Source organism: Schistocerca nitens, chromosome 10, assembly GCF_023898315.1.
Source record: "Schistocerca nitens isolate TAMUIC-IGC-003100 chromosome 10, iqSchNite1.1, whole genome shotgun sequence".
Classification (NCBI taxonomy): Eukaryota; Metazoa; Arthropoda; class Insecta; order Orthoptera; family Acrididae; genus Schistocerca; species Schistocerca nitens.
The window spans coordinates 45,306,984-45,334,415 of NC_064623.1; the positions used below are offsets into that span (position 1 = coordinate 45,306,984).

General features: G+C 51.9%; 1 protein-coding gene across 1 annotated transcript; it reads right to left on the reverse strand.

The window, feature by feature from the left end:
• LOC126209840 (uncharacterized) lies at positions 1-27,211 on the reverse strand. Its single transcript, XM_049938970.1, has 3 exons — positions 27,163-27,211; positions 11,447-12,791; positions 1-73 (listed from the first exon to the last, which is right to left on the reverse strand). Exons 1-3 carry the CDS (start codon positions 27,209-27,211, stop codon positions 1-3), a joined length of 1,467 nt encoding a protein of 488 aa, XP_049794927.1.
• Between the last annotated feature and the right edge of the window lie 221 nt (positions 27,212-27,432).

The following is a 27,432-nucleotide window of genomic DNA, read 5'->3' on the forward strand; positions in this document are numbered from 1 at the left end:
TTAACGTAAGGCTTGTGGTGGAACACAACCTGGGAGTATATCCCTAATGAATTTTGCACTAGGTTTATAGAAACTGTTAAATGAAACAAGCCAGTAATTGTACAAGTTATACATAGTGCTGTGTGTATCGAAACTCCACATTGAGAAGAACTAGTTATCAGATCCATGAAACCTGATTCAAAATTACCTTTTGAAGGAAAACGTGTAAAGAGTGTAACTGGATACAAATTGGAAAACTAGGTTTTGGTTTTTTAGGACGCAAAACTGCTATGGTCATTAGCATTGGAAAACTAGTTACTCTGATATGAACCCAGGAGTTGTCACTCTTCTCTGAGCTCCAGATACTTAGTGTCAATACCTTCCACAGTACTGTCTAAAGAGGCGGCTTGGAACATTAAACAGTAACTTCCCATTTACCTTGGGGACAGTTTCCTGCAGTCACACTATGTAACAAAATCACAGTGTATGGCAATCTTATAAGATAGTTGCTCAGTTGAGTCACACTACTCACAGCACCCATGGGGCTCGCCACTGTTGGTCAGGTTAGTACTGGGCTACCACAGGGCCCCAGCCTTCGCATCACGTTCTCCCTTCTGTGTGCATGTCTCTCCTCTTGCTATTCTTTTTCCACTCCCTTGGGAACATGTCGCGGTTTTTGGGAATACACCGCATTGTCCATAGCTGACATAAAGTCTCACCACTGTTTTTCGTTCCCTTTTTCTTCGTTCTTCTCCTATCCCTCCTCCACTTTGGCGTTTGAGGCTTCTCTTTTCCTTCTTCCTCCCTGGGCTTTCCTGAAGGTCTGCCGACGTGTCTGACACAATTCCCAGTCCCAGGTAGACAGGTATGATACCCCCCCCCCCCTGACACAGGCCAGGTCCAGTGAAGTGTGATTGCCAGAGCTGCTACCTTCAAAATAGCTGATTGGTCCCTCTGTCAGGTGTTCAGGAAGTGTGACCTGAGGTGTGAACAATCACCTAAGGCAGGTGTCCCCTTTGTGAATGGGGCTCCCAGTTGGAAGTGCGCCATTGGGAGACACAAGCAATCGTGGGGACTTTCCTTGCAATGGGCCAATGATATTCACAATCGACGTCTATGAAACGTAAGTGGAATGAGGCTAACGATTAAAGGACCCACCCAGCTGCACCACGGTTCCTTGTGGTTTCATTTGCTGAAGATGGGCAGTCCTTCGCAACAGTAAATCTGTTTCTTATTCAGAAAGGTGTTGATGCATTTGCCAGCCCTGTGAAATCTTGCTCTTGTTTTCAGAAAGGCACTTGGCTTTTGGAGACTACTTCTCATTCTTAACCACAACCGCTGCTTGCCACTTCACTTAACAGCTATCCTGTTCGTCTTGAGGCGTGTAGAACTCTGAATTCTCCCTGTGGTGTTACTTACACTAGACTGCTCGACGGTCTGACAGTCCGAAATCCAAACATCTCTCTGATCAGTCTCATTGCCGTGCATTGGATGATGAAAAAGGCAGATGCCTCCTTAGTGCAAACACTCGCTCTTTTTCTCACGTTTGTCAGAGTGGTGCTTCTGTACAAGATCAAAACTGCCTATGAAGTGATCACTGTCCAACCATACATTCCGAACCCAATAATTGCTACCAGTGTCATTGTTTCAACCACCTTCGAATATCTTGTCAACACCTGTCCAAATGCATAACTCTGTAGTAGTTATGAACACGAGGGCGACTGTCTGCCGCCGCCGCCTCCTCCACCTCCTCCTCCCCACTGCAAGTACAATGGCGACCATGACGCAGTCTCTGGAAATTGTCCAGTGCATCTCGATGAATGGGCTGTCCAGTAGATCCAGGTAAAAGAAAGTTCCTTACCCAGTCGTTCGCATTTTATTGGGAAGTCTCAATCCTTGCACTCTGTCTGGCACTTACTGTACTGTTATTGCTACATGTCGCTCCATGAATGACGTGGCCAAGTAGATATGCGACCTCATTCAGCTCTGAGGTTGTAAAATCGCGCAGTGTCATGGTAACATCGCTGTGCCCCTCGTCCAGCTGTGCAACAAGTCGTAAAACACCTCGTGGGGCGAAGTCACCAGTTACACAATTTGCAGGCTGGAGAAGATAGAGGGACTACTGCTGTGAAGACTGTGAAGACTTCCTATGTACCTCTAGATAACCACCAGTCTTCATCAGCTTACTGGAAAGGCTCGAAGAAGTGAAAAAAAGGCAAACTGTCATCTCCTTCGCAAACTCGAAAAATCCTCTTCCCAGCTGGCCTCTGTGTCGCTGGTGCACGCCACCAACCTTATCTTTGCGTTGTATTCTGCAGGCTGACAGCATAGTCGACACTTCTGTGGACATCACTGAGCAGAATTCTTCTGCCTCTTCGCCCTTTAGCAGCGAGTCTAAGCAGAGTGGCAGTTGGCAGCCACAGAGGTGACACTCCATTTTTTCCTCATAGTGACTCTCCTCCAATGGAATGTTCGCGGCCTTCGACCCAACAAAGATGATTTGTGGCTGCTTTTAGAATCGCAGTGTGCACTTGTACTCTGCCTTCAAGAAACAAAATTGCGTCGCCACAACCGCTTTCAGCTTTTCCATTTCTTCAAATTCTGTTTTATTTATCCAAATAAGTGTGCCTCAGAGTTCTGTCCTGAGCGTAGCCATTAACCCTATGACCTGTGTCCCAGTGGGCGTCTCAAACTCCCTTTTGGTTAACGATTTTGGCATCTACTGCAGTTCTCCGCCATTGAGTGGCGTCTTCAGCGATGTCTTGATCGTCTTTACTCAGGGGACATCGACAATGACCTTATTTTTTCCACTGACAAAACCGTTTATATGAATTTCTGGTGGCGCAATTAGTTTCTCCCACTGTCTTTACATCTTGGGTCTGTTGCTCTTCCATTCGTTAAAACTACAAAATTCCTTGGCTCATGCTCTATAGGAAACTCTTGGTCCTCCCACGTGTCTTACCTGGCAGCTCATCGCACACAGTCCCTCAGTGTCCTGTATGTCCTCAGTGGCACTTCCTGAGGTGGAGATCAAACCACCCTCCTCAGTTTGTTCTGGTCCCTTGTTAATTTGAAACAATACTATGGGTGCTTTGTTTATGCACCTGCACATCTTCCCTCTTACAATCTCAATACTATCCACCATTGTGGCATCCGTTTGGACCCTGGCGCCTTTTACATTAGCCCAGTTGAGTCTGTATGTAGAAGCCATGACTTTCTCCTCACCAGGTACGCATGCCATTTGTCTGCATTGCGTGGCCACCCATCCTATGTCTCCTTAAATGACTCTTTTGATCGCCAGTACGTGGTGCGTCCCTCTAGTGTTACCTCCTAGAGTTTAATTTCGGCTCTTGGTCTGGCAGCTTAACTTCATGCTACTGGCAACTTTGCCAGTGGATGTGAGCCTTTCTTCTGGCGGCCAGTGTTCACTTACTAAGGACACTACTCCAGCCACCACTATAATGCCTCCCGTTTCACGAGCTTCGCATGGAACTTCGCGATAGTATTGAGTACACTAATGGCGCTTGGACTGACCTGTGGTGGTAGGTGTCAGTCACTGGCGCCCACGTCTTTCTACATCGGCTATCGGCTTCCAGCACACTGCTCAGCATTTACAGCAGAGCTCTCTGCCCTGTATCAGACCAAGAAGTTCATTAGTGAGACAGGCTTTTCAATTGGGTCATTTGCTCAGACACTCTGTGCTCTTAAGTGTCTGTGCGCTGTACGTCGTCTATTAGTGCAACCTGTCCTGGAAAACTCACTTCCTCACTCATGATGAAGCTGCTGTGATGTTGGTGGGCTCCTGGTCGCCTTGGTTGGATAGGTAACGAGGTGGTTGACGCTGCTGGCAAGGCTGCAGTCCTCGTACCTCAGCCCACTAGTTCTTAAATTCCCTCTGATCTGTGCTGCCGCCTGCCAGGTGGTGATGTCGCTTTGGCATCGCCAATGGTTCTCCCGTAAAGGGAATAAGCTCTGGGTTACTAAGCCTCTCTCAGCAGCTTGGACGACCTCTCGGCTCTCCGGCCATGAGCTGGTCATTCTAACTAGGTTGCGTAATGGGCACTGTCTTTTTAGATATCACCATTTCAGTGGTGCTCTCCCCACCACTTTGTACACACTGCGCTCAACCTTCGACAGTCCGCCATTTCCTCATGGAATACCCTACTTTAATGCATTACGTTCTCGTTTGGGTTTGCCACCTGAGTTATCAGTCGTTTTAGCGAACAGTGTGCGGGCTGTCGACCGCGTCGTAGCGCTATGGTGAAGGCCATTTAATTTTTAGTTCTGGACCTCCGTTTCTCTATGGCATATTTAGACCTCTCCATGTCCCTGTTTTTAGCTTTTTGGGATCGACCCCTAGACTTAAACTCCTCTTTGTCTTAGTGTTCCACATTTTTGACACAGGTGCGTATGACTGCAGTTCTTTTTTACACCCTAAAACAAAACACTCCTCACACATCGGGCCTGTGACCACCCCCACACAGTAATTGCGACTTTAACAGATAAAAAGTATGAGGTACATCTAGTAGTGGACATTAAGAGATACGTCCACTCTTCATCTGTATCTTGGCTTTCTCTGTTGGAGTCACTTCGCCACATGTTTCAAAGTTTGTGGAGCGATAGCAACCCACTCTTCCTCAAGAGCTGAAGCCAGTCAAGGTGGTATTGTTGGACACTCCGGTCCGAATTAGTCGACGTTATAACTCATGAGTAATTCCATAGGGTTCAGGTTGGGACTCTGGGCAGGCAAGTCCATTAAGGAAACTTGTCCACAAACCATTGCCTGACATACCCTGCTTTGACAGGGTGCATTGTGATGCTGATTGTCACCGTTTCTGAACTGTTTCTCTGCTGTATGCACTAAACAATTATGCAAAATGTGTTGATACCTTCCCCATTTACCGTTTCTTAAGTAAAACATCGTACCACACACTAACCACTAAAACCATCTCCATACTGTAACACCATCTAGTACATTCTTCTCTTGGCACTACATATTATGGCAGGGAATGTTCTCAAAGCAGTTACCAAAGTCAAACCCTTCATCGGATAGCTACAGCGTGGAACAAGATTCATTACTCCAAATCTCTCGTCCATTGTCCAGTGGCGTCACTGTGTACACTACCACAAGCGTCATGTAGCATTGACTACAGAAACGGATGAGTTGTCACGAGCTGCTCGAGAATTGAACTCCATTCTTTGCCCAATGCACAGTCGTTGTACTCGATGGACTGTGGGTAGCACTTTGAGGCTCTAGTGATTCCTTCCGTTGATTGTGTGCAATATTTTACAGCCATCCTCTGCAGTACGAGGTGCATTCAAGTTCTAAGGCCTCCGATTTTTTTTCTAATTAACTACTCACCCGAAATCGATGAAACTGGCGTTACTTCTCGACGTAATCGCCCTGCAGACGTACACATTTTTCACAACGCTGACGCCATGATTCCATGGCAGCGGCGAAGGCTTCTTTAGGAGTCTGTTTTGACCACTGGAAAATCGCTGAGGCAATAGCAGCACGGCTGGTGACTGTGCGGCCACAGAGTGTGTCTTTCATTGTTGGAAAAAGCCAAAAGTCACTGGGAGCCAGGTCAGGTGAGTAGGGAGCATGAGGAATCACTTCAAAGTTACCACGAAGAAACTGTTGCGTAACGTTAGCTCGATGTGCGGGCGTGTTGTCTTGGTGAAACAGCACACGCGCAGCCCTTCCCAGATGTTTTTGTTGCAGTGCAGGAAGGAATTAGTTCTTCAAAACATTTTCGTAGGATGCACCTGTTACCGTAGTGCCCTTTGGAACGCAATGGGTAATGATTACGCCCTCGCTGTCCCAGAACATGGACACCATCTTTTCAGCACTAGCGGTTACCCGAAATTTTTTTGGTGGCAGTGAATCTGTGTGCTTCCATTGAGTTCTCTGGCGCTTTGTTTCTGGATTGAAAAATGGCATCCACGTCTCATCCATTGTCACAACCGACGAAAAGAAAGTCCCATTCGTGCTGTCGTTGCGCGTCAACATTGTTTGGCAACATGCCACACGGGCAGCCATGTGGTCGTCCGTCAGCATTCGTGGCACCCACCTGGATGACACTTCGCATTTTCAGGTCGTCATGCAGGATTGTGTGCACAGAACCCACAGAAATGCCAACTCTGGAGGCGATCTGTTCCACAGTCATTCGGCGATCCCCCAAAACAATTCTCTCCACTTTCTCGATCATGTCGTTAGACCGGCTTGTGCGAGCCTGAGGTTGTTTCGGTTTGTTCTCACACGATGTTCTGCCTTCATTAAACTGTCGCACCCACGAACGCACTTTCGACACATCCATAACTCCATCACCACATGTCCCCAACTGTCGATGAATTTCAATTTGTTTCACACCACGCAAATTCAGAAAACGAATGATTGCACGCTGTTCAAGTAAGGAAAACGTCGCCATTTTAAGTATTTAAAACAGTTCATTCTCGCCGCTGGCGGTAAAATTCCATCTGCCGTATGGTGCTGCCATCTCTGGGACGTATTGACAATGAACGCGGCCTCATTTTAAAACAATGCGCATGTTTCTCTCTTTTCAGTACGGAGAAAAAAATCGGAGGCCTTAGAACTTGAATGCACCTCGTACTAGGCGGCCCTTGTCTGTCAGTACATGGGGTCTGCCTAGCTTTAATGTAGCTATCGCTTTCTTCACGTTTCCACTTCAAAATCAGATCACAAACAATCGGCTTGGGCAATCTCTCCAATGGATTTGTTACTCGGATTATATCATCCAGTGAGCGTTTCATGTTGGAAGTCATGGAACTTCCTGACGAACTCACCCTGTTGCTATTGGTTCTGCCCACCTCTTTTACTAGCAGGCCTGCCTATCATGACATGCATTGAATTGCACATTACATAGGAGTACCTGGCTAACTTCGATCAGATAGTGTATGGGCAGAAATGTATTCCAAGGAAAGATTTTTTATGAAGTAGCTTTCAGACATAGGGATACACAAAGTAGTTGGCAGTACTGTGTGTACTAGTGTTTTAGTTAATCAAGAGGTGGGTGAGCTGCAGCACCATCATGCAATAGCCACATACCAGCAAAGGAGTGTCTTCCAACATCATTGACACCAGCAGCACACAAGCCTCGCCAGATAGTAGTGGACTGGTCCCAAGAGGCAGTCGTGAATTACCGCAATCTACACACTGAGGCTGAAGCAGTGCTGACACTTCACTGCCATCGTACTGTGAGCATTCTCCATAGCTCACAGGTGGCTGCTGTGAATGTTGACAATACTGCCCCTCATAAAAGTATCCTTACCTGAATAAGATGGATGACAAATCCCAGCACTGTCGTGGCCTGTATGAAGACATGACTGTCGCTGTGGAGCTGAGTCATTACGTGATAAGGCTTGCACGCCTCGTGATATGGACAGTGGTAATTCCCATGGATGGTGTTCCACAGGGTCATCTGGCTTAACCCATGCTAGCAGGCCACCTGCCTGATGGTGATACAGGGCTCATTGTTAGAACTGAAACCTCCACATTCGAGTGGGTGAACCTCCTGTGAAATACATATCCAGCAGTATGTCCATCTGACCCTTTTTGCTCCTTGACCATTCCGGGTTTTCCCCATCTTGCAGTGTCATACTGTACTCGTATGTCTTGTAGTGTATTGTCTCGTGATGAACCGCTCCCACCACCGATCTGTGCTGGCACCACACAGTACCGGGTCTGGGGGTTAGAATAGGCATGAGGTATTCCTGCCTGTACTAAGTGGCGACTAAAAGGAGTCCCTCCTCCTCAAGAGGGTAGTTAGCGCCTGCGTGCGGAGACGGACGGTTCCACGACCTATATTTGCGGTCATTTTGGTTTTTCACTTCTCGTTTCTTCCTTCCTTTGGTTGGTTCCTTTCTTTGTTCTTATCCATCTCACTGTCTTCCTTACTCTTTCCCTTGCCTTCTCCTCCTCCTCCTTGCCTTCTCCTCCAACTCCTTGCCTTCTCCTCCTCCTCCTCCTTGCCTTCTCCTCCTCCTCCTCCTTGCCTTCTCCTCCTCCTCCTCCTTGCCTTCTCCTCCTCCTCCTCCTTGCCTTCTCCTCCTCCTCCTCCTTGCCTTCTCCTCCTCCTCCTCCTTGCCTTCTCCTCCTCCTCCTCCTTGCCTTCTCCTCCTCCTCCTCCTTGCCTTCTCCTCCTCCTCCTCCTTGCCTTCTCCTCCTCCTCCTCCTTGCCTCCTCCTCCTCTTCCTTGCCTTCTCCTCTCCTCCTCCTTGCCTTCTCCTCCTCCTCCTCCTTGCCTTCTCCTCCTCCTCCTCCTTGCCTTCTCCTCCTCCTCCTCCTTGCCTTCTCCTCCTCCTCCTCCTTGCCTTCTCCTCCTCCTCCTCCTTGCCTTCTCCTCCTCCTCCTCCTTGCCTTCTCCTCCTCCTCCTCCTTGCCTTCTCCTCCTCCTCCTCCTTGCCTCCTCCTCCTCTTCCTTGCCTTCTCCTCCTCCTCCTCCTTGCCTTCTCCTCCTCCTCCTCCTTGCCTTCTCCTCCTCCTCCTCCTTGCCTTCTCCTCCTCCTCCTCCTTGCCTTCTCCTCCTCCTCCTCCTCCTTGCCTTCTCCTCCTCCTCCTCCTCCTTGCCTTCTCCTCCTCCTCCTCCTCCTTGCCTTCTCCTCCTCCTCCTCCTCCTCCTTGCCTCCTCCTCCTCCTCCTCCTCCTCCTTGCCTTCTCCTCCTCCTCCTCCTCCTCCTTGCCTTCTCCTCCTCCTCCTCCTCCTTGCCTTCTCCTCCTCCTCCTCCTCCTTGCCTTCTCCTCCTCCTCCTCCTTGCCTTCTCCTCCTCCTCCTCCTTGCCTTCTCCTCCTCCTCCTCCTCCTTGCCTTCTCCTCCTCCTCCTCCTCCTCCTTGCCTTCTCCTCCTCCTCCTCCTCCTCCTTGCCTTCTCCTCCTCCTCCTCCTTGCCTTCTCCTCCTCCTCCTCCTCCTCCTCCTCCTCCTCCTCCTCCTCCTTGCCTTCTCCTCCTCCTCCTCCTCCTTGCCTTCTCCTCCTCCTCCTCCTCCTCCTCCTCCTCCTCCTCCTCCTCCTCCTCCTTGCCTCCTCCTCCTCCTCCTCCTCCTCCTCCTTGCCTTCTCCTCCTCCTCCTCCTCCTCCTCCTTGCCTTCTCCTCCTCCTCCTCCTCCTCCTCCTCCTTGCCTTCTCCTCCTCCTCCTCCTCCTCCTCCTCCTCCTTGCCTTCTCCTCCTCCTCCTCCTTGCCTTCTCCTCCTCCTCCTCCTTGCCTTCTCCTCCTCCTCCTCCTTGCCTTCTCCTCCTCCTCCTCCTTGCCTCCTCCTCCTCTTCCTTGCCTTCTCCTCTCCTCCTCCTTGCCTTCTCCTCTCCTCCTCCTTGCCTTCTCCTCCTCCTCCTCCTTGCCTTCTCCTCCTCCTCCTCCTTGCCTTCTCCTCCTCCTCCTCCTTGCCTTCTCCTCCTCCTCCTCCTTGCCTCCTCCTCCTCTTCCTTGCCTTCTCCTCTCCTCCTCCTTGCCTTCTCCTCCTCCTCCTCCTTGCCTTCTCCTCCTCCTCCTCCTTGCCTTCTCCTCCTCCTTGCCTTCTCCTCCTCCTCCTCCTCCTTGCCTTCTCCTCCTCCTCCTCCTCCTTGCCTTCTCCTCCTCCTCCTCCTCCTTGCCTTCTCCTCCTCCTCCTCCTCCTCCTTGCCTCCTCCTCCTCCTCCTCCTCCTCCTCCTTGCCTCCTCCTCCTCCTCCTCCTCCTCCTCCTTGCCTTCTCCTCCTCCTCCTCCTCCTCCTTGCCTTCTCCTCCTCCTCCTCCTCCTTGCCTTCTCCTCCTCCTCCTCCTCCTTGCCTTCTCCTCCTCCTCCTCCTCCTTGCCTTCTCCTCCTCCTCCTCCTCCTTGCCTTCTCCTCCTCCTCCTCCTCCTTGCCTTCTCCTCCTCCTCCTCCTTGCCTTCTCCTCCTCCTCCTCCTTGCCTTCTCCTCCTCCTCCTCCTTGCCTTCTCCTCCTCCTCCTCCTTGCCTTCTCCTCCTCCTCCTCCTCCTCCTCCTTGCCTTCTCCTCCTCCTCCTCCTCCTTGCCTTCTCCTCCTCCTCCTCCTCCTTGCCTTCTCCTCCTCCTCCTCCTCCTCCTCCTCCTCCTCCTCCTCCTCCTCCTCCTCCTCCTCCTCCTCCTTGCCTCCTCCTCCTCCTCCTCCTCCTCCTCCTTGCCTTCTCCTCCTCCTCCTCCTCCTCCTCCTTGCCTTCTCCTCCTCCTCCTCCTCCTCCTCCTTGCCTTCTCCTCCTCCTCCTCCTCCTCCTCCTTGCCTTCTCCTCCTCCTCCTCCTCCTCCTCCTCCTCCTCCTTGCCTTCTCCTCCTCCTCCTCCTTGCCTTCTCCTCCTCCTCCTCCTCCTCCTCCTCCTCCTCCTCCTCCTTGCCTTCTCCTCCTCCTCCTCCTCCTCCTCCTCCTTGCCTTCTCCTCCTCCTCCTCCTCCTCCTCCTCCTCCTCCTTGCCTTCTCCTCCTCCTTGCCTTCTCCTCCTCCTCCTCCTCCTCCTCCTCCTCCTTGCCTTCTCCTCCTCCTCCTCCTTGCCTTCTCCTCCTCCTCCTCCTTGCCTTCTCCTCCTCCTCCTCCTTGCCTTCTCCTCCTCCTCCTTGCCTTCTCCTCCTCCTCCTTGCCTTCTCCTCCTCCTCCTTGCCTTCTCCTCCTCCTCCTTGCCTTCTCCTCCTCCTCCTTGCCTTCTCCTCCTCCTCCTTGCCTTCTCCTCCTCCTCCTCCTTGCCTTCTCCTCCTCCTCCTTGCCTTCTCCTCCTCCTCCTCCTTGCCTTCTCCTCCTCCTCCTCCTTGCCTTCTCCTACTCCTCCTCCTTGCCTTCTCCTCCTCCTCCTCCTTGCCTTCTCCTCCTCCTCCTCCTTGCCTTCTCCTCCTCCTCCTCCTTGCCTTCTCCTCCTCCTCCTCCTTGCCTTCTCCTCCTCCTCCTCCTCCTCCTTGCCTTCTCCTCCTCCTCCTCCTTGCCTTCTCCTCCTCCTCCTCCTTGCCTTCTCCTCCTCCTCCTCCTTGCCTTCTCCTCCTCCTCCTCCTTGCCTTCTCCTCCTCCTCCTCCTTGCCTTCTCCTCCTCCTCCTCCTTGCCTTCTCCTCCTCCTCCTCCTTGCCTTCTCCTCATCATCCTCATCCTCCTCCTTGCCTTCTCATCATCCTCCTCCTCCTCCTCCTCCTCCTTGCCTTCTCCTCATCATCCTCCTCCTCCTCCTCCTTGCCTTCTCCTCATCATCCTCCTCCTCCTCCTCCTCCTTGCCTTCTCATCATCATCCTCCTCCTCCTCCTCCTCCTTGCCTTCTCATCATCATCCTCCTCCTCCTCCTCCTTGCCTTCTCATCATCCTCCTCCTCCTCCTCCTCCTTGCCTTCTCATCATCATCCTCCTCCTCCTCCTCCTCCTTGCCTCCTCCTCCTCCTCCTCCTTGCCTCCTCCTCCTCCTTGGCTTATCCTCCTCCTCCTCCTCCTTGGCTTATCCTCCTCCTCCTCCTTGGCTTCTCCTCCTTGGCTTCTCCTCCTTGGCTTCTCCTCCTTGGCTTCTCCTCCTTGGCTTCTCCTCCTTGGCTTCTCCTCCTTGGCTTCTCCTCCTTGGCTTCTCCTCCTTGGCTTCTCCTCCTTGGCTTCTCCTCCTTGGCTTCTCCTCCTTGGCTTCTCCTCCTTGGCTTCTCCTCCTTGGCTTCTCCTCCTTGGCTTCTCCTCCTTGGCTTCTCCTCCTTGGCTTCTCCTCCTTGGCTTCTCCTCCTTGGCTTCTCCTCCTTGGCTTCTCCTCCTTGGCTTCTCCTCCTTGGCTTCTCCTCCTTGGCTTCTCCTCCTTGGCTTCTCCTCCTTGGCTTCTCCTCCTTGGCTTCTCCTCCTTGGCTTCTCCTCCTTGGCTTCTCCTCCTTGGCTTCTCCTCCTTGGCTTCTCCTCCTTGGCTTCTCCTCCTTGGCTTCTCCTCCTTGGCTTCTCCTCCTTGGCTTCTCCTCCTTGGCTTCTCCTCCTTGGCTTCTCCTCCTTGGCTTCTCCTCCTTGGCTTCTCCTCCTTGGCTTCTCCTCCTTGGCTTCTCCTCCTTGGCTTCTCCTCCTTGGCTTCTCCTCCTTGGCTTCTCCTCCTTGGCTTCTCCTCCTTGGCTTCTCCTCCTTGGCTTCTCCTCCTTGGCTTCTCCTCCTTGGCTTCTCCTCCTTGGCTTCTCCTCCTTGGCTTCTCCTCCTTGGCTTCTCCTCCTTGGCTTCTCCTCCTTGGCTTCTCCTCCTTGGCTTCTCCTCCTTGGCTTCTCCTCCTCCTCCTTGGCTTCTCCTCCTCCTCCTTGGCTTCTCCTCCTCCTCCTTGGCTTCTCCTCCTCCTCCTTGGCTTCTCCTCCTCCTCCTTGGCTTCTCCTCCTCCTCCTTGGCTTCTCCTCCTCCTCCTTGGCTTCTCCTCCTCCTCCTTGGCTTCTCCTCCTCCTCCTTGGCTTCTCCTCCTCCTCCTTGGCTTCTCCTCCTTGGCTTCTCCTCCTTGGCTTCTCCTCCTTGCCTTCTCCTTGGCTTCTCCTTGGCTTCTCCTTGGCTTCTCCTTGCCTTCTCCTTGGCTTCTCCTTGGCTTCTCCTTGCCTTCTCCTTGGCTTCTCCTTGCCTTCTCCTTGCCTTCTCCTTGGCTTCTCCTTGGCTTCTCCTTGCCTTCTCCTCCTCCTCCTTGCCTTCTCCTTGGCTTCTCCTTGCCTTCTCCTTGGCTTCTCCTTGCCTTCTCCTTGGCTTCTCCTTGGCTTCTCCTTGGCTTCTCCTTGCCTTCTCCTTGCCTTCTCCTTGGCTTCTCCTTGGCTTCTCCTTGCCTTCTCCTTGGCTTCTCCTTGCCTTCTCCTCCTCCTCCTTGCCTTCTCCTTGGCTTCTCCTTGGCTTCTCCTTGCCCCCCCCTGCGGGTCCGGGGATTAGAATAGGCCCGAGGTATTCCTGCCTGTCGTAAGAGGCGACTAAAAGGAGTCCATCCCCCTCACGGGGGTAGTTAGCGCCTGCGTCCGGAGACGGACGGTTTCACGACCTATAATCGTGGTCTTTTTGGTTTTTCCTTCTCGTTTCTTCCTTCCTTTTGTTGGTTCCTTTCTTTGCTCTTCTCCACTTCACTGTCTTCCTTACTTTTTCCCTTGACTTCTCCTTGCCTTCTTCTCCTTGCCTTCTCTGGTCTCCGCCTCGGCGTTTGAGACAGTCTGTCCTCTTTCTCCCTCTCTCTTCTTTTTCCTCTTCTTCCTTCCTCCCTGTGCGTGTCTGAAGGCCGACCCACGCGTTCGCACGCGTAGCCGGTGACGGGGTAACGCGTAAGTCCCCGCCCTGGGTAGACATGTAAGGCACGCGCGTACCCCCTGGTAAAGGCCAGGCCCGGGGAGGGGTGATTGCCTGAGCTGATACCTTCTGACCATGCCGATTGGTCCCTCCGTCTGTTTCTCGGGAGGTGTGACCTGAGGTGTAAACATTCACCTAAGGCGGGAGTGCCCTCTGAGAGGGTCCCCACAAGGAAGGAGCGCGCCATCGGAGACGCTGGCAATCATGGGGGATTCCTCCGCAATGGATTCTACTCCATCGCTTTCGACTTCGACCCACAAACGGAAACGTGACCAGCCAACAGTGACAAAAATACTACCGCCTGCCCCACAGTTCCTCGTAGTTTCTCGATCTGAGGACGGAAAGGATTTTTCCTCTGTCAACCCTTTCGTTATCCAGAAGGGCGTAGATGCCATAGCCGGATCTGTCAAATCCTGTACCAGGTTGCGTAACGGTACCTTATTACTCGAAACTGAGAGCGCCTTTCAGGCACAAAAACTGCTTCGGGCCACACTCCTGTACACATTCCCTGTCCGGGTGGAGGCTCACCGAACTTTGAATTCGTCTCGTGGTGTAGTCTATAGTAGCTCTCTCGACGGATTGACTGACGAGGAGCTTCAATCTTTCCTCGCTGAGCAGGGCGTGACGGCTGTCCATCGGGTCATGAAAAAGGTCAACAATGACCTTGTACCGACCCGGACACTTTTCTTAACCTTCGATAGTGTTAAGCTGCCATCGCGCATCAAGGCGGGCTACGAGGTTATTTCTGTTCGCCCCTATGTCCCGACACCTACGCGCTACTACCAGTGTCAGCGTTTCAATCACACTCGACAGTCTTGTTCCAATGCGGCTAAATGTGTCACTTGTGGCAGGGATGCCCATGAGGGTGACTGTCCACCTCCGTCTCCTCGTTGTGTGAACTGTCAGGGTGACCATGCCGCATCCTCCCGCGACTGTCCTGTCTATAAGGAAGAACGCTGTATCCAGGAAATTCGAGTCAAAGAGAAAGTGTCCACCTCGGCTGCTCGCAAGCTATTGGCTAGTAGGAAGCCCACGCTGCTCCCAGCGGGGAAATACAGCACTGTCCTCGCCTCTCCTCGGACTACCCGGGAGGTAGCAACCCAGACATGCGATCTGACCTTCAGCACCACGGTCGTCCGTTCGGCCAGTGCTAAGATCGCGCGGTCGACGTCTCCTCTTCGTCCCATCACCCCACAGACACCAGCCCCTTCATCAGCTTCTGCTAAGACGAAGACCCAGAAGTCAGATGCACGGGCCTTCAAGAAGGAACCGTCCCGTGCAGACTTCCTACGTACCTCGACCTCCCAGCCTTCGTCCGGTACTTCCACCAAACGACCATCCAAGAAGGCTAATAGGAAGCACAGTTCTCCTTCTCCGCCACGGCGCATTTCTTCTCCTGCGCCACCCAGCGGTTGCCGCCCCAGGCCGTCATCCGTTTCGCCTGGCCGCACCGCTGGTAGCCGAACATCTGGCCGTTCACCGGCGGAGGAAGCTCCCCCTCCCGGCCATCTTCCCAAGATGGCCGATGAACCTATTGAACCAATGGACGATGACTGTCCGCCTACTGATAGCGGCGGCAGTGCTCGCTCGAAGCCAGGCCCTCAGCGGCCTTCGAGGTGACCCCTTCTCTCATCTTCCTTTTCTTCCGATGGCACTTATTAACTGGAATATTCGCAGCGTTCGCTCCAACCGAGAGGACTTGAAGTTGCTACTCCGCTCGCATCGTCCGCTCGTCGTAGCCCTCCAGGAAACGAAGCTACGCCCATGCGATCAAATTGCCTTGGCACACTACACCTCTGTGCGTTTTGACCTACCCCCTGTGGTAGGTATCCCAGCTCATGGAGGGGTTATGTTGCTGGTCCGGGATGATATTTACTACGATCCCATCACGTTGCACACCGGCCTGCAGGCAGTTGCCATCCGCATTACTCTCCCCACTTTTACGTTTTCCTTTTGTACCGTTTACGCTCCATCGTCATCTGCCGTTACCAGGGCAGACATGACGCAACTTGTTGCTCAGCTACCTGCACCATTTTTGTTAACTGGAGACTTCAATGCCCACCATCCTCTTTGGGGCTCTCCAGCATCCTGCCCGAGGGGCTCCTTGTTAGCAGACCTTTTCAACCAGCTCAATCTTGTCTGCCTCAATACTGGCGCCCCTACTTTTCTTTCGGACACATCTCATACCTATTCCCATTTAGACCTCTCTATATGTACTCCCCAACTTGCACGCCGGTTTGAGTGGTATGCCCTTGCTGATACATATTCGAGCGACCACTTCCCGTGTATTATCCATCTCCTGCAGCATACTCCCTCTCCGTGCTCCTCTCGTTGGACCATCTCCAAGGCAGACTGGGGGCTCTTCTCTTCCAGGGCGACCTTTCAGGATCAAACCTTCACAAGCTGCGATCGTCAGGTCGCACACCTCACGGAAGTCATTCTCGCTGCTGCTGAATATTCCATCCCTCACCCTACCTCTTCTCCACGTCGCGTACCGGTCCCCTGGTGGACCGCAGCATGTAGGGACGCTTTACGTGCTCGTCGACGTGCTTTACGCACCTTTCAACGCCACCCTACAGTGGCGAATTGTATTCATTATAAACGATTACGTGCTCAGTGTCGTCGTATTATTAAGGAAAGCAAGAAAGCCAGCTGGGCTGCTTTCACCAGCACCTTCAACAGTTCTACTCCTTCTTCTGTTGTCTGGGGTAGCCTGCGCCGGCTATCTGGCATTAAGGTCCACTCCCCAATTTCTGGCTTGAAGGTCGCGAATGAAGTCCTTGTGGCCCCTGAGGCTGTCTCCAATGCCTTCGGCCGCTTTTTCGCCGAGGTTTCGAGCTCCGCTCATTACCACCCTGCCTTCCTCCCCCGCAAACAGGCCGAGGAGGCTAGGCCACGTGACTTCCGCTCCTCGAATTGTGAAAGTTATAATGCCCCATTCACCATGCGGGAACTCGAAACCGCACTTGGCCGATCACGGTCCTCCGCTCCAGGGCCTGATTCTATTCATATCCAGATGCTGAAGAACCTTTCTCCTGCGGGTAAAGGTTTTCTTCTTCGTACTTACAATCGCATCTGGATTGAGGGACATGTTCCCGCATGCTGGCGCGAGTCTATTGTTGTCCCGATTCCTAAGCCGGGGAAGGACAAGCACTTGCCTTCCAGTTATCGACCTATCTCGCTTACCAGCTGTGTCTGTAAAGTGATGGAGCGAATGGTTAACTCTCGATTGGTTTGGCTGCTCGAGTCTCGACGCCTACTTACCAATGTACAATGTGGATTTCGAAGGCGCCGCTCTGCTGTCGACCATCTGGTTACCTTGTCGACCTTCATCATGAATAACTTCTTGCGGAAGCGCCCGACCGCGGCTGTGTTCTTTGATTTGGAGAAGGCTTACGACACCTGTTGGAGGGCGGGCATTCTCCGCACCATGCATACGTGGGGCTTTCGCGGTCGCCTCCCTCTTTTTATTCGTTCCTTTTTAATGGATCGACAGTTTCGGGTACGTGTGGGTTCTGTCCTGTCAGACACCTTTCGCCAGGAGAATGGGGTGCCACAGGGCTCAGTTTTGAGCGTCGCTCTCTTCGCCATCGCGATCAATCCAATAATGGATTGCCTCCCAGCTGATGTATCAGGCTCCCTTTTCGTGGACGATTTTACCATCTATTGCAGCGCGCAGCGTACATGTCCTGGAGCGCTGTCTTTCAGCGTTCTCTTGACCGTCTTTACTCCTGGTGTCTCGCCAATGACTTCCGTTTTTCTGCCGAGAAGACGGTCTGTATTAACTTCTGGCGCTACAAAGAGTTTCTCCCACCGTCCTTACGACTCGGTCCCGTTGCTCTCCCATTCGTGGAGACAGCAAAATTTTTAGGTCTTACATTTGACAGGAAACTTATCTGGTCTCCACATGTCATATTTGGCTGCCCGTTGTAACCGTTCTCTAAATGTCCTCCGTGTTCTCAGTGGTATGTCGTGGGGAGCGGATCGCACCGTCCTACTTCGCCTATATCGGTCGATCGTCCGCTCCAAGCTGGATTATGGGAGCTTCGTATACTCCTATGCACGGCCGTCCATCTTACGCCGCTTCAACTCCATACAACATCGGGGTTTACGTCTTGCGATCGGAGCGTTTTATACTAGTCCCGTCGAGCTTCTTCATGCCGAAGCCGATGAACTGCCACTCACCTACCGGCGCGATATACTGCTTTGTCGGTATGCCTGTCGGCTACTGTCAATGCCCGACCATCCTTCTTATCGTTCCTTTTTTGACGACTCTCTTGACCTTCAATACGGGTTGTATGTCTCTGCCTTGCTACCCCCTGGAGTTCGCTTTCGTCGCCTCCTTCAACACCTTCATTTTTCACTCCCTGCAACCTTTCGAGTGGGCGAGAGCCGCACGCCACCTTGGCTCCAGGCTCAGGTCCGCGTTCACCTCGACCTCAGCTCGCTCCCAAAAGAGGTCACCCCCGGTTCGGTCTACCACTCCCGTTTTTTGGAACTTCGTTCGAAGTTCAACAACATGACTTTCATTTATACAGATGGCTCTAAGACCAATGACGGGGTCGGGTGTTCCTTTATTGTCGGGGCACAAAGTTTCCAATACCGGCTCCATGGCCATTGTTCGGTCTTCACAGCTGAGCTCTTTGCCCTCTACCAGGCTGTTCTGTACATCTGCCGCCACCGACATTCTGCTTATGTCATCTGCTCAGATTCCCTGAGCGCCATCCAGAGCCTCAGTGATCCGTACCCGGTTCACCCTTTCGTACACCGGATCCAACGCTCTCTTCAGCAGCTGGTGGACGTCGGTACGCCGGTTAGCTTTATGTGGGTTCCTGGCCATGTCGGTATCCCTGGGAACGAAGCTGCAGATGCCGCGGCCAAGGCTGCGGTCCTCCAGCCTCGGACAGCTTCTTGTTGTGTCCCTTCGTCCGATTTTAGCAGGGTCATTTGTCGGCGCGTTGTGTCGCTGTGGCATGCCGATTGGGCTGCACTTACCGACAACAAGCTTCGGGCCTTAAAACCTCTTCCCGTGGCTTGGACGTCCTCCTCACGCCCTTCTCGGCGGGAGGAGGTCGTTTTAGCAAGGTTAAGAATTGGAAACTGCCGGTTCAGCCATCGCCATCTGCTGACGGCTGCGCCGGCGCCGTTCTGCCCATGTGGGCACTTGCTGACAGTTCGTCACATTTTAATGTCCTGTCCCGATCTTAAAACACTGCGCCTCGATCTTAACCTGCCTACTACTTTAGATGCCATTTTAGCGGATGACCCACGAGCAGCTGCTCGTGTTCTTTGTTTTATCAATTTGACAAACCTCGCTAAGGACATTTGATGATGTTTTTTATCCTATGCCTGTCAGTCTGTCTTTTATTGTGTTTTCCCTTTTCGTTGTTGTTGTCAACTTGTGCCTCGCGGTGCATTCTTAGAGTAGTCAGGGCGCTAATGACCATTGAAGTTGTGCGCCCGAAAACCACAACAAAAAAAAAAATCTCCTTGCCTTCTCCTTGCCTTCTCCTCCTCCTCCTTGGCTTCTCCTTGCCTTCTCCTTGCCTTCTCCTTGGCTTCTCCTTGCCTTCTCCTCCTTGCCTTCTCCTCGCCTTCTCCTCCTCCTCCTCCTTGCCTTCTCCTCGCCTTCTCCTCCTCCTCCTTGCCTTCTCCTCGCCTTCTCCTCCTCCTCCTTGCCTTCTCCTCGCCTTCTCCTCCTCCTTGCCTTCTCCTCCTCCTCCTCCTCCTTGCCTTCTCCTCCTCCTCCTTGCCTTCTCCTCCTCCTCCTCCTCCTCCTCCTTGCCTTCTCCTCCTCCTCCTCCTTGCCTTCTCCTCCTCCTCCTCCTCCTTGCCTTCTCCTCCTCCTCCTCCTCCTTGCCTTCTCCTCCTCCTCCTCCTCCTCCTCCTCCTTGCCTTCTCCTCCTCCTCCTCCTCCTCCTCCTTGCCTTCTCCTCCTCCTCCTCCTCCTCCTTGCCTTCTCCTCCTCCTCCTCCTCCTTGCCTTCTCCTCCTCCTCCTTGCCTTCTCCTCCTCCTCCTTGCCTTCTCCTCCTCCTCCTCCTTGCCTTCTCCTCCTCCTCCTCCTCCTTGCCTTCTCCTCCTCCTCCTCCTCCTTGCCTTCTCCTCCTCCTCCTCCTCCTCCTTGCCTTCTCCTCGCCTTCTCCTCAGCTTTTGAGACTGTCCTCTCTCTCCCTCTCTTCGCTTTCCTCTTCTTCCTTCCTCCCTGTGTGCACCTGAATGCCGACCCACGCATTCGCTCGCGTAGCAGGTGACAGGGTAACGCGTAATTCCCCGCCCAGGGTAGACAAGTAAGGCAACCACGTACCCTCTGGTAAAGGCCAGGCCCAGGGAGGGGTGATGTCCTGAGCTGATACCTTCTGACCATACCGATTGGCCGGTCTGTTTCTCGGGAGGTGTGACCTGAGGTGTAAACATACACCTAAGGTGGGAGTGCTCTCTGAGAGGGTCCCCACAAGGAAGGAGCGCGCCATCGGAGACGCTGGCAATCATGGGGGATTCCTCCGCAATGGATTCCACTCCATCTCTCTCGACTTCTGCCCAAAAACGGAAACGTGACCAGCTACCAGTGACAAAAGTACTACCGCCTGCCCCACAGTTCCTCGTAGTTTCTCGATCTGAGGACGGAAAGGATTTTTCCTCTGTCAACCCTTTCGTTATCCAGAAGGGCGTAGATGCCATAGCCGGATCGGTAAAGTCTTGTACCAGGTTGCGTAACGGTACCTTATTACTAGAAACTGCGAGCGCCTTTCAGGCACAAAAACTGCTTCTGGCCACACTCCTGTACACGTTCCCTGTCCGGGTGGAGGCTCACCGCACTTTGAATTCGTCTCGTGGTGTGGTCTATACTAGAGCCCTCGACGGCTTGACTGACGAGGAGATTCAATCTTTCCTCGCTGAGCAGGGCGTGACGGCTGTCCATAGGGTCATGAAGGAGGTCAACAATGACCTTGTACCGACCCGGACACTTTTCTTGACCTTTGATGGTGTTCAGCTGCCGTCGCGCATCAAAGCGGGCTACGAGGTTATTTCTGTTCGCCCCCGTGTCCCGACACCTACGCGCTGCTACCAGTGTCAGCGTTTTAATCACACTCGCCAGTCTTGTTCCAATACGGCTAAATGTCACTTGTGGCAAGGATACCCATGAGAGTGACTGTCTACCTCCGTCTCCTCGTTGTGTGAACTGTCACGGTGACCATGCAGCGTCCTCCCGCGATTGTCCCATCTACAAGGAAGAACGCTGTATCCAAGAAATTCGGGTCAAAGAGAAAGTGTCCGCCTCGGCTGCTCGCAAGCTATTTGCTAGTAGGAAGCCCACGCTGCTCCCAGCGGGGAAATACAGTACGGTCCTCGCCTCTTCTCTGACTACCAGGGAGGTGGCGACACAGACATGCGATCTGACCTTCAGCACCACGGTTGTCCGTTCGGCCAGTGCTAAGATTGCGTGGTCGACGTCTCCTCTTCCTCCCGTCACCCCTCAGACACAAGCACCTTCATCAGCTTCTGCCAAGACGAAGACCCAGAAGTCAGTTGCACGGGCCTTCAAGAAGGAACCGTCCCATGCAGACTTCCTACGTACCTCGAACTCCCAGCTATCGACCAGTACTTCCACTAACAGACATTCCGAGAAGGCTCATAGGAAGCACAGTTCTCCTTCTCCGCCAAGGCGCATTTCTTCTCCTGCACCACCCAGCAGTTGCCGCCCCAGGCCGTCATCCGTTTCGCCTGGCCGCACCGCTGGTAGCCGAACGTCTGGCCGTTCACCTGCAGAGGAAGCTCCCCCTGCCGGCCATCTTAACAAGATGGCCGATGAACCTATAGAACCAATGGACGATGACTGTCCGCCTACTGATAGCGGCGGCAGTGCTCGCTCGAAGCCAGGCCCTCAGTTGCCTTCGAGGTGACCCCTTCTTTCATCTTCCTTTTCTTCTCACAATGGCACTTATTCACTGGAATATTCGCAGCATTCGCTCCAACCGAGAGGACTTAACGTTGCTGCTCCGCTTGCACCGTCCGCTCGTCGTAGCCCTCCAGGAAACGAAGCTACGCCCATGCGATCAAATTGCCTTGGCACACTACACCTCTGTGCGTTTTGACCTACCCCCTGTGGTAGGTATTCCGGCTCATGGAGGGGTTATGTTGCTGGTCCGGGATGATATTTACTACGATCCCATCACATTGCACACCGGCCTGCAGGCAGTTGCCGTCCGAATTACTCTCCCCACTTTTACATTTTCCATTTGTACCGTTTACACTCCATCGTCGTCTGCCGTTACCAGGGCAGACATGATGCAAATTATTGCTCAGCTACCTGCACCATTTTTGTTAACTGGAGACTTCATTGCCCACCATCCCCTTTGGGGCTCTCCAGCATCCTGCCCCAGGGGCTCCCTGTTAGCAGACCTTTTCAACCACATCAATCTTGTCTGCCTCAATACTGGCGCCCCTACTTTTCTTTCGGACGCATCTCACACCTATTCCCATTTAGACCTCTCTATATGTACTACCCAACTTGCACGCCGGTTTGAGTGGTATGCACTTTCTGATACATATTCGAGCGACCACTTCCTGTGTGTTATCCATCTCCTGCATCATACCCCCTCTCCGTGCTCAACTAGTTGGAACATCTCCAAAGCAGACTGGGGGCTCTTCTCTTCCAGGGCGACCTTTCAGGATCAAACCTTCACAAGCTGCGATAGTCAGGTCGCACACCTCACGGAAGTCATTCTCACTGCTGCTGAATATTCCATCGCTCACACTACTCCTTCTCCACGTCGCGTACCGGTCCCCTGGTGGACCGCAGCATGTAGAGACGCTTTACGTGCTCGTCGACGTGCTTTACGCACCTTTAAACGCCACCCTACAGTGGCGAATTGTATCAGTTATAAACGATTACGTGCGCAGTGTCGTATTATTAAAGAAAGCAAGAAAGCCAGCTGGGCTGCTTTCACAAGCGCCTTTAACAGTTTTACTGCTGTTGTCTGGGGTAGCCTGCGCCGGCTATCTGGCACTAAGGTCCACTCACCAGTTTCTGGCTTGACGGTCGCGAATGACGTCCTTGTGGCCCCTGAGGATGTCTCCAATGCCTTCGGCCGCTTATTCGCAGAGGTTTCGAGCTCCGCTCATTACCACCCTGCCTTCCTCCCCCGAAAACAGGCAGAGGACTCTAGGCCACCTAACTTCCGCTCCTCGAATCGTGAAAGTTATAATGCCCCATTCACCATGCGGGAACTCGAAAATTCACTTGCCCGGTCACGGTCCTCCGCTCCAGGGCCTGATTCTATTCATATTCAGATGCTGAAGAACCTTTCTCCTGCGGGTAAAGGTTTCCTTCTTCGTACTTATAATCGCATCTGGATTGAGGGACATGTTCCCGCATGCTGGCGCGAGTCTATTGTTGTACCGATTCCTAAGCTGGGGAAGGACAAGCATTTGCCTTCCAGTTATCGACCAATTTCGCTTACCAGCTGTGTCTGTAAGGTGATGGAGCGAATGGTTAACTCTCGTTTGGTTTGGCTGCTCGAATCTCTACGCCTACTTACCAATGTACAATGTGGATTTCGTAGGCGCCGCTCTGCTGTTGACTACCTGGTTACCTTGTCGACCTTCATTATGAATAACTTCTTGCGGAAGCGCCCGACCGCGGCTGTGTTCTTTGATTTGGAGAAGGCTTACGACACCTGTTGGAGGGCGGGCATTCTCCGCACCATGCATACATGGGGCCTTCGCGGTCGCCTCCCTCTTTTTATCCCTTCCTTTTTTAATGGGTCGACAGTTCAGGGTACGTGTGGGTTCTGTCCTGTCGGACACGTTTCGCCAGGAGAATGGGGTGCCACAGGGCTCAGTTTTGAGCGTCGCTCTCTTCGCCATAGCGATCAATCCAATAATGGATTGCCTCCCAGCTGATGTATCAGGCTCCCTTTTCGTGGACGATTTTACCATCTATTGCAGCGCGCAGCGTACATGTCCTGGAGCGCTGTCTTTCAGCGTTCTCTTGACCGTCTTTACTCCTGGTGTCTCGCCAATGACTTCCGTTTTTCTGCCGAGAAGACGGTCTGTATTAACTTCTGGCGCTACAAAGAGTTTCTCCCACCGTCCTTACGACTCGGTCCCGTTGCTCTCCCATTCGTGGAGACAGCAAAATTTTTAGGTCTTACATTTGACAGGAAACTTATCTGGTCTCCACATGTCATATTTGGCTGCCCGTTGTAACCGTTCTCTAAATGTCCTCCGTGTTCTCAGTGGTATGTCGTGGGGAGCGGATCGCACCGTCCTACTTCGCCTATATCGGTCGATCGTCCGCTCCAAGCTGGATTATGGGAGCTTCGTATACTCCTATGCACGGCCGTCCATCTTACGCCGCTTCAACTCCATACAACATCGGGGTTTACGTCTTGCGATCGGAGCGTTTTATACTAGTCCCGTCGAGCTTCTTCATGCCGAAGCCGATGAACTGCCACTCACCTACCGGCGCGATATACTGCTTTGTCGGTATGCCTGTCGGCTACTGTCAATGCCCGACCACCCGTCTTATCGTTCATTTTTTTGACGACTCTCTCGACCGTTAATACGGGTTGTATGTCTCTGCCCTGCTACCCCCTGGAGTTCGCTTTCGTCGCCTCCTTCAACACCTTCATTTTTCACTCCCTGCAACCTTTAAAGTGGGCGAGAGCCACACGCCACCTTGGCTCCAGGCTCAGGTTCGCGTTCACCTTGACCTCAGCTCGCTCCCAAAGGAGATTACCCCCGGTTCAGTATACCACTCCCGTTTTGTCGAACTTCGTTCGAAGTTCATTAATATGACCTTCATTTATACAGATGGCTCTAAGACCAATGACGGGGTCGGGTGTTCTTTTATTGTCGGGGCACAAAGTTTCAAATACTGGCTCCATGGCCATTGTTCGTTCTCACACCTGAGCTCTTTGCCCTCTACCAGGCTGTTCTTTACATCTGCCGCCACCGACATTCTGCTTATGTCATCTGCTCCGATTCCCTGAGCGCCATCCAGAGCCTCAGTGATCCGTATCCGGTTCACCCTTTCGTGCACCGGATCCAACGCTCTCTTCAGCAGCTGGTGGACGACGGTTCTCCGGTTAGCTTTTTGGGTTCCTGGCCATATCGGTATCCCTGGGAACGAAGCTGCAGATGCCGCGGCCAAGGCTGCGGTCCTCCAGCATCAGATTGTAGCAGGGTCAGTCATTTGTCGGCGCATTTTATCGCTGTGGCATGCAGATTGGGCTGCACTTACGGACAACAAGTTTCGGGCCTTGAAACCTCTTCCCGCGGCTTGGACGTCCTCCTCACGCCCTTCTCGGCGGGAGGAGGTCTTTATGGCCCGGTTACGAATTGGACACTGCCGGTTCAGCCATCGCCATCTGCTGACGGCTGCGCCGGCGCCGTTCTGCCCATGTGGGCAGTTGCTGACGGTCCGCCACATTTTAACGTCCTGTCCGGATTTTAATACACTGCGTCTTGATCTTGGCCTGCCATGTACTCTGGATGCCATTTTAGCGGATGACCCAGGAGCAGCTGCTCGCGTTCTTCGTTTTATCAACTTGACAAACCTGTCTGACATTTGATTATGCTGTTTTTTTAATCCTATGCCTGTCAATCTTTTATCGTGTTTTCCCTTTTAGTTGCTGTTTTAAACTTGTGCCTCGCGGTGCATTCCTAACGTAGTCTGGGCGCTGATGACCACTGACGTTGTGCGCCCTAAAACCACAAGAAAAAAGAAACACAGTACGTCGTGATGTACAGCACGCTGTGCATTGCTAAAGCCCCCCCCCCCCAACCCCCAGTTGCGGGAACAGCCTCTCTGTGATCCTGTAGCTCTATAAACTACTGCCAGAGACAGGAAACTCTTGACGATAAAGAATCTAAAAATTGAAATGGCCTAATTAAATAGGTAATGTCAAAAATGAAACCAAACAAGCTACAGGAAGAGAACCTAGCGTCTTTGTCACACAACACTTACACAAAGATATCCCGTGACTGCTGTGCTTCAGTTAACATGCAGCAACAATGAGTGGTGATTCGAACAAGCAAGGTCATAATTCACATGTTGTTGTTGTTGTCGTCCTGAGACTAGTTTGATGCAGCTCTCCATGCTACTATATCCTGTGCAAGCTTAATCTCCCAGTATCTACTACAGCCTACATCCTTCTGCATCTGCTTAGTGTATTCATCTCTTGGTCTCCCTCTTCGATTTTCACCCTCCACGCTGCCCTCCAGTACTAAATTGGTGATCCCTTGATGCCTCAGAACATGTCCTACCAACCGATCCCTTCTTCTAGTCAAGTTATCCCACAAACTCTTCTCCCCAGTTCTATTCAGTACCTCCTCATTAGTTATGTGATATACCTATCTAATCTTCAGCATTATTCTGTAGCACCACATTTCAAAAGCTTCTATTCTCTTCTCGTCCAAACTATTTATCGTCCATGTTTCACTTCCATACAAATACTTTCAGAAACGACTTCCCGACACAAATCAATACTCGATGTTAACACATTTCTCTTCAGAAACGATTTCCTTGTCATTGCCAGTCTACACTTCATATCCTCTCTACTTCGACCATCATCAGTTATTTTGCTCCCCTAATAGCAAAATTCCTTTACTACTTTAAGCTTCTCATTTCCTAATCTAATTCCCCCAGCGTCACCTGACTTAATTCGACTACATTCCATTATCCTCGTTTTGCTTTTGTTGTTCATCTTATACCCTCCTTTCAAGACTCTGTCCATTCCGTTCAACTGCTCTTCCACGTCCTTTAATACCTACTCCGAACATTACTTTTGTTTCCTTCACTGCTTCCTCAATATAAATATTGAATAACATCAGGGAGAGGCTACAACCCTGTCTCACTCCCTTCCCAACCCCTGCTTCCCTTTCCTGCCCCTCGACTCTTGTAACTGGCATCTGCTTTCTGTACAAATTGTAAATAGCCTTTCGCTCTCTGTATTTTACCCCTGCCACCTTCCGAATTTGAAAGAGAGTATTCCAATCAACATTGTCAAAAGCTTTCTCTAAGTCTACAAATGCTAGAAACGTAGGTTTGCCTTTCCTCTTCTGAGATAAGTCGTAGGGTCAGTATTGCCTCACGTGTTCCAATATTTCTACGGAATCCAAATTGATCTTCCCTGAGGTCGGCTTCTACCAGTTTTCCCATTCGTCTGTAAAGAATTCGTGTTAGTATTTTGCAGCTGTGGCTTATTAAACTGATTGTTCGGTAATTCTCACATCTGTCAGCACCTGCTTTCTTTGGGATTGGAATTACTATATTCTTCTTGAAGTCTGATGGAATTTCGCCTGTATCATAAATCTTGCTCACCAGATAGTTTTGTCAGGACTGGCTCTCCCAAGGCTGTCACTAGTTCTAATGGAATAATTTAGATAAAAAACATAAATGTCTGAATCTCCGAACGACGGTTTGAAAACCATGCTGGTTTAATTTGTATGGTCATACTGAAGATTGTATGCCATTGCCTTCCTCCAACTTTCAACGGACTTTCTCGTTAGAGGAACCAAAAGTTTAAAACGAGCTACGAACAATGCTGCATCTTCACATTTTCCACATTCATATAACCATCACTACAGGGAAAGAATCGATAAACAAATGCTAATACTGACTGGAGCTCACGCTGGATGCTTCAATTTTTAGTTCAGCACTTACTACCAATCACTACAAATGTGACAGTTTTCTGTAGTGCACCACACACCTCATTTGGCCTGTAGACGTACTAGATTGATACCTCCTGTAGATTGCGGTTGGCTCTGTTATTTTCTCTCGAAACAAATGGCACACACTTTCGAGAAATCAAAGTATCCTAAATTTATTTAGAGCTGAGCTAATGTAAGCTTAAACAGTGCTGAAAGGTCAACATTGCTAAAGACTGTTTTGCTCATTCCAGTCCAATCGCTTGTTGGGAATTCCCTTTCTCGTCACTTACCCCTGCAAGATGGTTTACTCAGTAGTGGCGTACTCTGCTCTCTACTCATCGATGTACACGCACCTAGATGCAGTCGTAACATTTACGGATGTCGGTAAGTGTGCTACATTACTACTGTACGTCTCTTAGCTGTGGAGTGATTGGTTATAGCTAACAATATTCAATATAGCAGACAGACGTCAGCGACCAGTCTTGCATGTATACGCACATTGATATTTTAAAATATATGTATTAGTCATACGTATTTGCACTGTGTTGAGTATGTCTCAA